The sequence below is a fragment of the Brachycentrus maculatus genome, unplaced genomic scaffold (assembly GCF_059751285.1).
Source record: "Brachycentrus maculatus isolate JH-2025_06_01 unplaced genomic scaffold, ASM5975128v1 h1tg000071l, whole genome shotgun sequence".
Lineage (NCBI taxonomy): Eukaryota > Metazoa > Arthropoda > Insecta > Trichoptera > Brachycentridae > Brachycentrus > Brachycentrus maculatus.
This window is the reverse complement of record NW_028280825.1, coordinates 1,209,404-1,223,893: the sequence shown is the minus strand read 5'-3', so window position 1 is coordinate 1,223,893 and position 14,490 is coordinate 1,209,404. Positions and strand designations below refer to the sequence as shown.

Here is a 14,490-nt window from a genome sequence, read left to right as displayed (position 1 = left end):
TAAAAAATTAAATTTATTGTTTATCTGGTGTTTCTATATGAAAATATAATTAGCAAACAAGAGATTTTAAGGCAACATTGATACACATCACTACATGTATCATTCAATTCAAATAGATTTTTTTTAAACATAATAATGAATGATAGTTATAAACTCGACATTTACTAGAAAGAATAACAAATCATTGTGCTAACAAGAATTCTAAAAACAAACGGAAAAGGATGAACTTTCTACAATTAGTGCTACTAAATAGAGTTGGATTTTTTTTCTCAAATCTCAAACAGCTATTCTTAATTCTGAATCCCCTTACATTAAAACCAAACACAAAAACAGGACATTAAAACCTTGAAATATACAAAATATGATGGTTAAAGGTATCAACTAGCCAAAATGGAAAATTTGAAGTACTAAAGAAAGAGTTTTGATGGCAAAAAAGCTGCTGGACTTTCTTAATTTAAGCAGTGTTACATGAGCCGAATTAGTTTGTAAAGTCGTCACACGCATATGTTAAAATTTATTGATTTGAAATATTTGTGGATATTTTTACCTGTATGTTTGTAGCTAGACGGTTTAAGAGATTGGCTTCTTTATTCACTGTATACCAAAACCAAATATTATACATTGAATTTATAGAAATGATACTGGTTAAGATTATAATGAATTTGATCTATTAAAATCAACAAGAGATTAATATGGGAGTTAGCCTTTAAGATTAAAGTATGTTCTCTATACTCGAATATGGATTAAAGTTGTAAATATTAAGACAGTTTTTTTTTTAATCGTCTAATACATGGGAGCAAGGTGGTCAGTCCTGCGCTCTAGATTCTCACGAACTGGAGTGGAATTTATTAGACGGGTTGCAGATGAGGTAAGTAGTGAAGGAACTCAAGGAAAATAACGAAGAAGTGAAATAGGGGATGACTATGAGAAATCCACACATACCACTAATCCCACATTCCACAAATTCCACATCATCAACTTTTACACACATCCTTATGAGACAAAAATATCGAAATCTTTTAGTAGACAACCATGATTTACAATTTACACACAACAAAGGTTTGATAGTCCCAACAATTAACAATAAATATGGGAGTCGAACACTGCAATATATCGTTCCGAACATTTTTAATTTGTCGCTGATGGATGTTAGAGGTCAAAATAAAATATGGAACAAAGGCAAAATAAAGGAATGGGTAAATGAACAAGAGTTAATTCTATGAAAATTGTAAAATAGTTTATATTCTTAATTTTCTCTCTTTTTTGTGTGTATTAGGTTAAAAGGATAAAAACAATAAAAAATGTATGCGAAAAGAACTCCACCGACAAGACACACAAGGTGGGTCTCTGCAAATTAAAAAAAAAAAAAAAATGTTTAAAATTGTTTTTTCAAATGTGTGATTTTAAACAGTATGATTTTCTTACTAACAGACTGGAATTGAAACAGAATTGAAGTAACGATGCCAGTAGCAATGGCCAGGGGACTCTAGGTTACATACCCGTGCTTGTACAAGCATGCGTGACATACAAGGCACTGGGAATTGGTAAGAGTCCCTTGAGAAACAAAAGTTAATTTAATTAAAAACTAAAATATTTATTTTTATAACCCTTATCCGCACCCATAAGTATATAGGGAAATGCAACGCTAGGACAAGAGTGTTATTTTGATCATAAATTACACGAAGGCAAGGTGATCAGTCCAAACCACAGTCCAGGTGATATAAAATAAATATTAGAGTGAATTCATATTATTCAAAGAAGTGCAAAATTATAATTATGTATTTGTGATTTGATAACTGCTAATAACGATATTGAATGGATAATGTAGCGCATATTTAGCAAGTGGGCAATTTTAACCCTGTCAATGTCGCACAATGTCCGATGCAAACACACTGTTGTCAGGCGATTTTTTCGTTAATCCCAGCCCTAATTATATACAGACAGTCTGCCTCCCCACCCTCAGTATACTTATCCTCAGTGTACTTATCATAAGCAAATGCAAACTCAATTCCGATCTGTATAAGGTTTTTGTGGCATCTCTTGCGCTCTACCAAAGGAAGCAAATAGAACGCTTATAAGCGTCTCCCGCTCTCTACCAACACTATGTAAAAAAACGCTTTTAAGCGTTTCCTGCAAACAATGTAAAACAAGAAGGAATGACATATTCAATGTTTTCATATGAATACTATGTACCAATCTCTTTGCCAAGGTCTTAACTATATGTACACAATTATCGAATCCCATAGCCAGCGGTCCACAGGCGTAAAAGACACCCATCCGAAATGTGTTAAGTAAAAGAACGATAAAATAATGATATATGAAGCTCAAAACGGTGATAGATACATAATATTTTCTCCCATTACAGCAACAGCAAAAAAATCAACAGAACACATTTGCGTGTGGAAGGTTTACTGGGTTTACTATGGAAATATACAAATTGTTATCAGTATGGATTGTGACCTTAATAGAAGAGAAAGGATGAGACACGTTTGAGGTTCAGTTGGTTACCTGTAAACGTCCACCGTGCGCACTTCGCTGATGTCCCCGATAGTGAAGGTGACCTTCACTCGCTTCTCTGGCCGCAGGTCAACGCTCACCAGAGGATCTAATTTGCCGTGAATGGCAATCAACTCCGAATATCTGAAAAATAAATAATAATTGCTACATATTGAATGTCTACAATGTGTACAATTTGTCCGCCTCCGTGGTGTAATGGTCTGCGTGTTTAGCTGCCATGCTGGACGTCCCGGATTCGATTCCCAGGGGGGGGGTGAAAATAAATATTAGTGATTTTACACTGTAATATTTATTTAATATTACAAGCGCAAGAGTGATCACCTTGCCTTCATGTAAGTAATGATCAAGATAACACTGCATCAATTCGATGCAGTGCCCTATGCACCATTGGGTGTGGATAAGGGTTATAAGTATAAGTAACATTTTGAATATTTAATGCACCAACTTTGTGGTTTATTGTAATATATTATTTGGAGAAATAAAATAACTTTGGTTTTACATCCACTTAAAGTGAGTGGATAAAAAAACAAAGTTATTTTATTTTTCCAAATAATAATTATCACAATTTCTTTATTATTATTTTTTTCAATTTTATTTGTCAGTCACGCAGTGAGAGGATGTTTCTGCCAGTGTCAAGTCTTATTTTTATTAACAAAAAAAATAAAAATAAAAGTAAAATTTTCAAAGTTTAAATGTATTTAGCTTTATCATTTTAGAGATTGTGACCGCAATTCTAGAATTAGGTTCAGAAAGAAGGGTGGATGCTTGGGTGGGGAGTTGTTTATTCATTTTATAAACACGAAATTTAAAAACAAAAGAATCTTACGTACATATCATGAAGGTTTCTGCCAATGTTTTTTTACTCATTTCAATCATAGTTTGAATGCGCAATATGTTTTCCATTAAAGTATAAATATAACGACTGAAATTAGTAGCCTGGCCGTCAATCATGGGTAGAATTGTAAATGTTACACGCGAATAAAGTGATCACTCAAGCCAGCCTATGACAGGTGTAAATGGCCAGACTTCCATATTCATCTTCATACATGTATCTTACATACTTTGTATCAACAACGAAAAATCTTGAATTTTCTTTGCATTTATCCTTTTGTCACTATTGAACATTTTTTTCTTCTAGTAATACCTATGTACATATCGTTGTCATACAGGAGAAAGTGACCAAGTGCATTTAAAAAAAAAGTGATTATTGACTATTTGATATCTTACTAGCTGTACTTACTATCTATTTTATATCTTGTACTGAAAAAAATCCCGAAGCGATTTTAAACTTGGAAGTATAATATATTGATGTCAAAAATGACTAACTGCATTGATATTGATTTTAAATAGCGCTCCTGAAAATTTTACGTTTTGTTAGTTGGTCACATTCTCCTGTACGACTACGATATACAAGATTTTTAAGCTTAGTCTTGAACTGAATTTTTTTAGTTATTTTTTTAACTAAAGACAGAAAATAATTATGCATATTCTTTGTCGCAGCTGCAGAGATTAATTGCCACCAAATTTGCCACATGTTGTCTCAACACGAATACGAGTTATTATTGTAGATAATTCATGGCATATGTAAAACAATATGTTCCCGCAGTATCTATTCCGTTATAGATTGGCAAAAAATCGTCCGCGGAGCATTGTTGTTCCGAAAAAGGCGGAGAAACTCAACTGGAACCATTCGCCATTTAGTTTGAACGCGGAGGAAGTTTACAGTTACGGCATTCCAGACTTTCTAGGACAATTTGACAAACCAGGAAGGAGTAAAACACACGACAGGGATGGAAATCACTAAAATATACAATACATATCGCTATTTAAAGTTTAAAAATAGAATAAAATGTATTAAAAATAAATATCAAGCCACTTATTGAACTTTTTACTGTGCAACAGATCTTTTTAGGTAAAACCTGAATGTTTTTTTCTCCATTTAAAAATATTTATTATATTTAAAAAATAATTAAACAACACCGTTTTTTTCAAAATGCAAAAACAACACTTTCTGCCCTGTAGCGGGCAAATATTAAGTTAAAAATATGCCGCCTTTCCTGGGGTATAGTACATTTTCTGGGCATTCCGAAAACGCGCACAACTGAAAATAACGATTTTTTTATATTTGACGTTGTTGAAAGGAGTGATCGAATTGTTCGAGTATCATTTGACCAGAACGCGTTCAATTTGCCAACGACTCTTCTGTATTTATTCTCGTTTTATTATTGGTGTAGGTACGTTGGAAAATGTAATGATTGCGATTGCAGCCGCGGTCTACAATCGCCACTTGTCTGTGTCGGTCTTTTGTAATCCGTGCCGTTTTAGAAAGGCCAAGTCGACGCTAAAAACAATATAATACTTATTAATTTTGTGTATTACGGTGGTAATGCACCAAGTTCACTCGCTCTTGCCACACAATAGTATAATAAGTAACTTGGAATGAGAAACATTTATATTTGATTTATTTTAACCTTAATTTCATCGTATTTCTTTCATTCATTGATTCGGTAGTCGCTTTGTGGTAATATCTTTCCATTTTAATGTACGTTTTACATGGAAAATATCACTATTTCTTAGATTATTTTTAAACTTTAAAAAAGTTATCCTGAAAAATCAAGTTTTTTTTTATTTATTACGTTCTTGAAAGGAGTGAGCGAATTGCTGATTGTTTCATAAGCAAATAGAACTATAAAAAATGCAGAATATTTATTTTTTAACTCCCAGAGAATCGAACTCAATTTACGTGGTAAATTGAGAGAACGACACAATATTGTAAAATCGACAAAATTATCCAATATTTTCGTAACGGATAGTCGTAAAATAATAATTTTTACAAATTGAAAATTAAATAATTAATGGCATTATAATCGGTCATAATTACCCCTCGATTACAATGTTTGATATATTTTTTCGCACACAATACTCGTTAATAAACACATTTTTTCTGCACCAATCCGCTTACACAATCCGGAATAATACAATACGTGTGTGTCGGCAATGAGAATTTGGCAATAGCGTATTTACACACTTTTCGCAAATATTGGATTTAAGAAGTAGGTTTACAGCGAGGCCGTCGATATACAATATTTTAAATTTTCAGATATGTTTTTTTGACGCACATATATTTGATGAAAACGAAAGAAAACGATGAGTTTGTCCACTACACGGGATTTCACCGTCCGGCAGTCCGGTTTTAAAAATGAAAACGACTACCGACAGTTTCGTGAACGAAGTTACGTGATCGAATTTACGCGCAACGTGTTCACGCACCGATCCGAAGAAATATGGACATAAGCACAAACCAATCCAAGCCAATCCAAGCCAATCGTCGTTTTAAAACTGACGTGCCGGAGGGTAAAATTCTGTGTAATAAGTTTGTTAGAAAAATATTTATCTATTTATAGATTTGGCGTTTAATTTGAAGAACTCCATTTTAATTTATAAATTAAATATTAAAATCAAATACTGATTTTTAGAGTCAAACTAATGAAAATGCCATAACAAGGTGAAACAATTGTCACAATTTTTTGTGTTTTTTAAGAATAAAATACAATTTAGTAGACTCTAAAAATCAGTGTTTGATTTAAATATTTTATGTATAAAATATTTATCTTATTGGATATGTGTACCTTTTTCCTTCCTCTGAACGAATACAAAATATTAACCCTGGATAACTTAACTATATTTGAAGATACAATGCCATTTGTAGATCGCACAATATTTACATATGTAGTAGCTGTGCGGAATAGTGATTTATTGTCAAATGTCTCTTACATTAATTCCTAATAAACCAAACTTAAGTGCCATGTAACCGGTTCCTATTTTTAATAAATACTTTTCATTCAGTTTCACGTTTTTAATAGCGTAGTCCGCTAGACAAATGTTGAGTTACTAAGGGTTAAAACGATAATTCAAGTCGAAGCCGCAGTTGGAAGCAATATTGAGCAAATATTATGTTGAGGCATCTGTGCAAATAGTCTGGGATGGAATAAAGTGTTATTACCACTCCTATAATAATAAATAATAAACAATACGAGCGCCTTCTGCAAATGCGCAGTTACAAGGCAGACGCTGGCGCTGTATGCAGGCCGAGAAAGAAAATGTACCTAGTGCAGTGCAGCTGATGCACTCGGTCACAGAGATTCTTGCACACTCGCGACAGGGTATATGTAAATACAGCAGTGCAGTACCATTGGTGGATAGACTGCATCTAATAAATGGATTCGTGAAGTTTCTTCGAAACATAATCTTTTTATTAATTAGATTTAGTTTTGTACTGACATTTCTTGGTGGGACTGCATTTTATAGAATAAAATAACAACTAAGTATGACATGTCGCTCACTCCTTTCAAGAACGTCATAAATCAAAAAACTTGATTTTTCAAGAGAACGTTTTTAAAGTTTAAAAATATAACACAATGTATTAAAAATAAATATCAAGCCACTTATAGAACTTTTTATTGTGCAACACATCTTTTTAGGTAAAACATGAAGGTTTTTTGTCCATTTGAAAAATATTTAATATATTTAATAAAATAATTAAACAATACCTTTCCTTAAAAATGCAAAAACAACATTTTCTGCCCTGTAGCGGGTAAATATTAAATTAAAAATATGCCACTTTTTCTGGGATATAGTACATTTTCTGGGCATTCCGAAAACATGCACAACTGAAAATTGACGATTTTTGATTTATGACGTTCTTGAAAGGAGAGAGCGATGTGTGTAATGGGTGAATTGTATGAATTTTGTTTTAATTGCGACATATTGTGTTATGTGACCATTCCAGATAACATACTTCATGTGATAGGAATGTTTAAAAAAAAAACACCTACTATCGGATATAACGAGTAACGGTTATAACGAGCAAATTCAGTCGGTCCTTTCGTCCTCGTTATAACCGAGTTCGACTTTATACTTATAGTTTTTTTTTCACATTAATTTGATTTGACCAGCGACCTAGTTTCGTCGTAACCGACATCATCAGACTGATGTGAGGATAGACAAAATTCTATGCTATATACACACATGATGTGCAGGCAGGGGTTGAAAAACCATGATTCGTCATGAAAAATTTAGGAAACAAGAAAAATGTGTCATGTTTCAGGGTAGTTATAACTCCCTCACACCGCATAAAAATTTATGCTTCGAAGTAATATTTTTTTTAAATGTATGATACTATCAACAGCCCAGCGCAACCAAAATTATAAGATTGTATTAAGTGGAAATGTATAGAGATTGTATAAATGTATATTTAATAATTTTTTAAAAAAATTAAAAATTACGCGAGACGGACTCATCTAACGCTGACGCGCCAGGTCCGGATTGGGGTGCCAGAGATGGGCACTGTACAAACGACAGTGGGCAGAGCGATATCCACTTCATTATTCGATCACTTGACCCGCATCCCACAGGCTGATTCCCGAGGCATAACAAGGTACCGAGATAACGATGAAAAGCCGCACGTTTTCACATATTTCGCGGTTTGTAATAATAGAGAGCTGTCGAAAGCGCTTACGATTTATACAATTTATGCGGGTATCAGAAATCAGGGCAGATTATTACGCAACTTTAAAACGGAGCAATGTTTAATTTTGATAAATAATACAATGTTACGTGTCCGCCTCCAGGGTCCGGGTTGGATTTCTAGGGGGGTCAAAATAAATATTTGTGTTTTCACTCTAATATTTATTTTATATTACCCTAGATGGTAATATAACTCGATCGCAAGACTGATCACCTTGCCTTCATATAATAAACGATCAAATCAACATTGAAACAATTTGGTGCAGTGCCCTATGCACCATTGGGAACGTATAAGAGTCAGTAGTAGTATTTTACTTATTATTAGAATAAAGTTTTAAAGAAATTTCTTGGTCGAACTGCATTTTCTGCTGATCGAAAAAATAATTCTCTCCTTTTTCTTCTGAACTTTATCCGCATCTAATGGTGCATAGGGCACTGCTTCGTATCGACGCAGTTTTCTTATACTATCGTTAATTTCACGTGTACAGTCGTGCTCTTCAAGTACTAGTCCAGGATGATATTAAATAAATTTGAATGAAAAATCATTGACAATATTGTGAGTGTGTCCAAATACTTGTTCACAAATCTGGATTATCTCCAATTATACGAGTTATTTATCATATTTTCCAAGAATTTGAGTAGTGAGGTAGTCAATCATGGGTAGAATTGGTGGATGTTAAACGTGTGTAAAGTGATCAAGTAAACCAGCTAATGACGGTATTAAGCCCCGTAAACGCCCAGACTTCCATATTCTTCTTCATCTATGTTGAGATGTAAAAAATAATATGAAAAATCAATCATTTACTTTAACCCCCCCCCACCTGAGAATCACACCCAAAATCTTCTATGCTTTAGCAAAATGCGTTAAATACTTCACAACGGAGGCGGACAAAAGGCAAAAAAGTAATGAAAAAACATAAATTAACGGTACAAACAAGTGGGTACGTTTTGTTAGAATAATTAGGTGCGGTTTATCAATGTCAATCGGCGGGCAAAACACAATCTTTGGTGAGTGACCTACTGCCTACCGACTGACACAAAACATAGGTAAAGCGATTGTATTCCATCCGAGGATAATAAAAAAAAGTAACAACACAAAATAAAATGACAGTGCAGCCCTTTGTGACGTTGCAGGAACGGAACGGTGACCTCATGCTTCGCTATACCGGCCGAGGTCGTGACTCGTGACGTGTGCCTTATGGAGTATCTGGTCGCGTCGACTCTTTGTCTGAGCCACGTCGAGTTCCCCGATGGTAAGGAAAGAAATACTAAAGGCACGAATATGATTAATCAATTTGCTGGGAGTCCACAATACAAAGGCAAACACGCTGGTTTTTATGTTCATTAAGTTGCATGATCGGAGCTTAACGTTTTAGTACGTATAACATAATAAAAAAACATTCAGGACGAACAAGGTACATATCGTAGTCATACAGGAGAAAGTGACCAAGTGCATTTTTTACAAAAACGTGATCATGACTATTTGATATCTTATTAGCTTACTATTGCCCTGAAAAAATCAAGCCCTGAAAAGGCAGCTATAAGACGGATAGCACTAAGATGAATTTCTTGGATTTTTGACGGCTGTTTAAAGCTGACGGTGATTTCCTTAGATCAATGGGTCGTATGCTCATAGATAAAATTTTAAAGGCACTATGAAACTCAGATATAAACAATGGCATACTGTTTTTTTATTATTATTATCACGTTTAAAAGTTCAATAAGAAACAGATCAATAAGAATCATAGAGTCAGATAATTACAATAAATTACACAAAACAATTCGTGATTGTTTATAAGCAAGTAACCGGAAAATGCAACCGGTAATGCACATGACAAGAAGTGACAACACAATGATGTGCTTCTTTCATATTTCACCATTGGTACGTTGTATCCATCTAGCGGGTTGTCAATCCAATTTTTGCCTTTCACATTTTCAAGACATTCATTTCATAATAAAACTTAATTAGCTACTGTTATTATTTTTACAAATTGTTGAACACTTTCATTATCACGCTGACTTAAAATAATCAACATAAAGATTTTTTTATTTAATTTTATTACGTAAGTAAAATAATTCAAGGGTACAACCATTAGTGTAACATTTCTTGAGGGTTACTCGTTGATGATCATATATAGCAATTATTAGTAACAAACAATCTCCAAATTAATAATTTTAGAAATATTCTCTACTTGGAGATCTAAAACTGATACGTCAAATTATCAAAATCAGTAAATAGTGGTTTAAAAAATCAAAATCAGTGAAAGAAAGAATCGAAAAATGTACATACAGAAAAAAAATTATACATATTTTTTTAAATACGGAAATTACTATACTCCTTGTGAATTCCTTCAATTACCGAAAACGAAAAGAAAATGCGAGTTTGACTTCGGCTGTACACATTCTTCATTCAGTCGTCGAAATCATTCTACCCATGATTGAAATCTTACTCAACTCAATCATAGATGGTGCCGAAAACTCATATGTGAAAGAACGTGAGAAAGAATGTATATGTATATAATCGTATATATATGATCCACATTTCAAACTACATTTAAGGTAGCAATAATTTTTACTGGCTACATTTTAATCCGATTTCCATGCGAGGTAATTGATGAATGTTACACGTCTGTAAAGTAATCAATTAACCAAGCCTATGACAGGTCGTAAGCCCTGTAATAACCCAGATTTCCATATTCCTCTTCATCTATGCTAAGATGTCAAAAGTAATGTAAGTTGTAATCGATAGAAAATGATATTTGAATGTAAAAAATATACCTTGACCAGCCTATGACAGGTCATAAAGCCCTGTAAATACCCAGACTTTCATATTCTTCTTCATCTATGTTGAGATGTCAATACAAGAAAGCAAGAATTATCATTTATTGTCAATTTAAGTAGTGTGGTGGTCAATCATGGGTAGAATGGTGAGCGTTACACGTGTAAGAGGAATCGCTTAAACCAGCCTGTGATAGGTCTTAAGCCCTGTAAATACTTCCATCTACTTCTTCATTTATGTTGAGATGTCAACACAAGAATGCTAGAATTGTCATTTATAGGCTTGATTCGGGAGTTCCGCTACCAGGAGCACATACCTTTCGGGGCGGTCGCTCTCCGGGCGCTCGGTGTAGTAGCGGATGAAGGCCCGCTCGGCGTCCTCGCGCTCGTCCGAGCCCAGCCGGTCGCCGCCGTTGAGCGTCTGCACGGACGGCAGGCGCGCCACGAGCAGCTGCCGGCGCTCGTGCTCCGTGGACTCGCAGCGCTCCCACAGCGGCCAGCCCTGGGGACAAGCGCAAGGATCGACTTACTTCACATGGAATTACGCACACACAGGACAGAAAAAAAACAAGCGTCGGAAGAAAGGATAAAGTAAGGGCGTTTTTGCACTACCCGTTTACCATCCGGCAGTCCGGTTTGAAAAATGAAAGCGACTACAGTTTAGCGTGATTGAATTTACGCGCAACGTGTTCACGAACCGATCCGAAGAAAGATGGATAAAAGCACAAGCCAATCATCGTTTTGAAACGCTAACTGACGTGCCGTACAGTAAAATTCCGTGTAATTCCGTGTAGTGCACAAACGCCCTAAGAAATGAGGAAATCAGGAACAGTTAGCTTGTATTACATTAAATTCAAACTGTTTTTTACACTTAATTTAGATCATTTATACATATATTTACATCTTCTTAGAGTAAACAGCACAATTATTTTCAAATTCTTTCAGACTCTTTCGTTTTTCATACATTCAGGCAACTCATCATACATTTTTAAACTCTTATATCTTATATGTACATTATACAATTTTGTGACCGTGTTTTTTTTTAATGGCTGTTTTATTTTATCCTTATATCATGGATCGCGTGGCAAGGCTCAAATGCTAATGGACGAGACATATTGCAAGACAGGACCCCACAAGATGGACCCAAAATTTTTTGAGATGGAGATCTTGGGAGAGTAAAAGAGGCGTCGGAAGACCTCAAAAGAGATGGTCTGACGACATAGTCGCTGTGGGGGGTAGAAACTGGCTGCAAGCAGCAACCGACCGTAGAAAATGTAAAGATATGGAAGAGGTCCATATCCAGCGGTTGAGGGCAGAAGGAGAAAAAATGAAGGACAGAGCACAGAAATGGACGCTCTAATTGAAGAAAAATCTAACAAAAATGACTAAAACTATAAACCATTTTCAAAAAAACATTTTTTCGTCAAGATTTTTACTAACCCTTATCCGCACCCAATGGTGCTTAGGGCACTACCACACAGTGTTATCTTGATCGTTAAATGCATGATGGCAAGGTGATCAGTCCTGCGCTTCCTGTACCAGTCCAGGGTGATATGAAATAAATATGAGAGAGTAAAATACACAAATTTATTTTGACCCCCACTGGAAATCGAACCCGGTATGATATTTTTACTTTCAGATTGCATTTTGTTTTAAATAAAATATTAAAACATAAGCAGCTTTGCTGCTAACAATCATTAATTCCCAAACCGACCAAATATAAAATGATAAATAGTGTTTTCAATCAGATAAAATATGAAATAGTTTCACGAATTTGAGAAATGGAATTTGGTCAAACGCTTGACCTGGAAAACCATAGCAAAGAATATAAAACCATAAAACCTAATCGTGTAGATTCAAAATTAGGTTGAAACGATAAAAGGGTTAGTAATAAAAAAAAAAACTATCGGGATTATAATAACTTCTACAATATTGCATATAAGTATATGAAATTCTCTTTCCGCGTCATTTTCAAACAACATTTTAGATTTTAGATTTTTAATCAAAAAATTTACTCAGTAAATACCACTATTTCTTAAAATCTACTATGACACGTGTTTCGATGCATTCCGCATCATTTTCAAACACAGTAGGTTTTACCACAAGGTGACTGCGGAATCAATTAACTGAATTTTAGAGTTGTGCTCTTGGGATATTGAAGAATGAAGATGGGGTAGATTTTTTTAAAATTTTTATAAGTGGAAACATGGACAATAAGGGGTTAGGCTTTCGCGATTGTCATATTGAATGGTTTAATCTTACAAATATTTTTATGAAATTTAGTATTAATAATTTTAAGGATTTCTACGTTATTGTTTTTATAAGTGTGATTTTTATCTATTAAATAGATACTTTTGTTATTAAAACTTGGCTAGAACACTCAAGAAGAGTGAAAAACCATTAAAAAGAAGAAAAAGAAGAAGTAATTAAAATTATACTATCAATTTTTTTTATTTCTATGTCAAACTATTTAGACTGTTGGTTAATAAGTCAGTCAAAGCAAATGATTATAAACAGGTATTTTTTTAATTAATTCATATTTTACAATATATCTATCTATACATACAATTATAATAAAATAATAATAATACCCTTAACCGCACCCCAATGGTGCATAGGGCACTGCGTCATATAAACGCAGTGTTATATTGATCGTTTTACACATGAAGGAAAGGTGATCAGCCCTCCGCTTCAGGTACCAGTCCAGGGTAATATTGAATAAATATTACAGTGAAAAAATCACTTATATTTATTTTACCCCCCTTGGGAATCGAACCCGGGACCTCTAGAACGGTAGCCGAGCGTGCTGACCATTACACTACGGAGGCGGACATACAATTATAGAATAATTTAATTATTGCAATCAATTCGTTATATCAGAATTTTTTAAATGATAAAAGATTAAGTGCATTTATAAAAAAAATATTTCACGATCATAAAATACATAATATAAGAAGGAAGATCAAAGGAGTCTTTGTTGTATTATTGGCAACGTGTAAGATAGGTTTTTTTGTTGTTTGAACGTTCTAAAGGGGAAATATCCATTAATGCAGAACTAATGAGATTAGCCTTGTTGTGTAGATGGAGATTAATTAGTGCGAAGGTCTTCCAAGGAAATTCCCTTGCAATTAATATTGCAAAAAATCAAACAATGCATTTATACATTATCACTGCAAAAAAGTTATATCGACAATAAAGTGGCAAAAAATCTCTATAAACCACCATGTTTTATTTTTACTTTTAAGTGGTTTGTTATGAATTACATTTTTTTAAATATTGAATTATGGGTTGTGGTCCCGTGGTTAGTATCGCGGACTCTTGGGTCAGTTTCTCGGTTCGAAACCTCTCTACTACAATTTGAAACCTATTTATAATGATGAGCCACATAGGCTCACAGAACTAGTATGAAATTGAAGTATTTTTAAAAATAATAAAAAACACAAATAAAACAAAAAAAAAACAAAAAAACAAAAAAAATATTCACTAAGTTTTTTCATGAAGAGTTTTTAATGATTTTCGTAAAAATTTAAATGAATAAAAAATGAATTCTTTTAACTGTAGACATTTTTTATCGCGAAGTAACTAAGGTAATAAAATATTTATTTAGCAAAATAAGTATTTATTTATGTATTTGTGAAGTAAGCTTATCTTCTTTATTAAAATAAAACA

At 33.8% G+C, this 14,490-nt stretch overlaps 1 protein-coding gene across 1 annotated transcript in view; it reads right to left on the bottom strand.

The window, feature by feature from the left end:
• Nucleotides 1-14,490, bottom strand: part of mlt (tubulin folding cofactor E like protein mlt) — a 64,951-nt gene that overhangs the window by 3,995 nt on the left and 46,466 nt on the right. The window contains exons 5-6 of the mRNA XM_088257159.1: nucleotides 11,139-11,323; nucleotides 2,509-2,640 (exon numbers count right to left, since the gene is read on the bottom strand). Of these exons, the coding sequence (XP_088113285.1) occupies nucleotides 2,509-2,640; nucleotides 11,139-11,323 (317 nt within the window). The remainder of the gene's footprint in view (nucleotides 1-2,508; nucleotides 2,641-11,138; nucleotides 11,324-14,490) is intronic.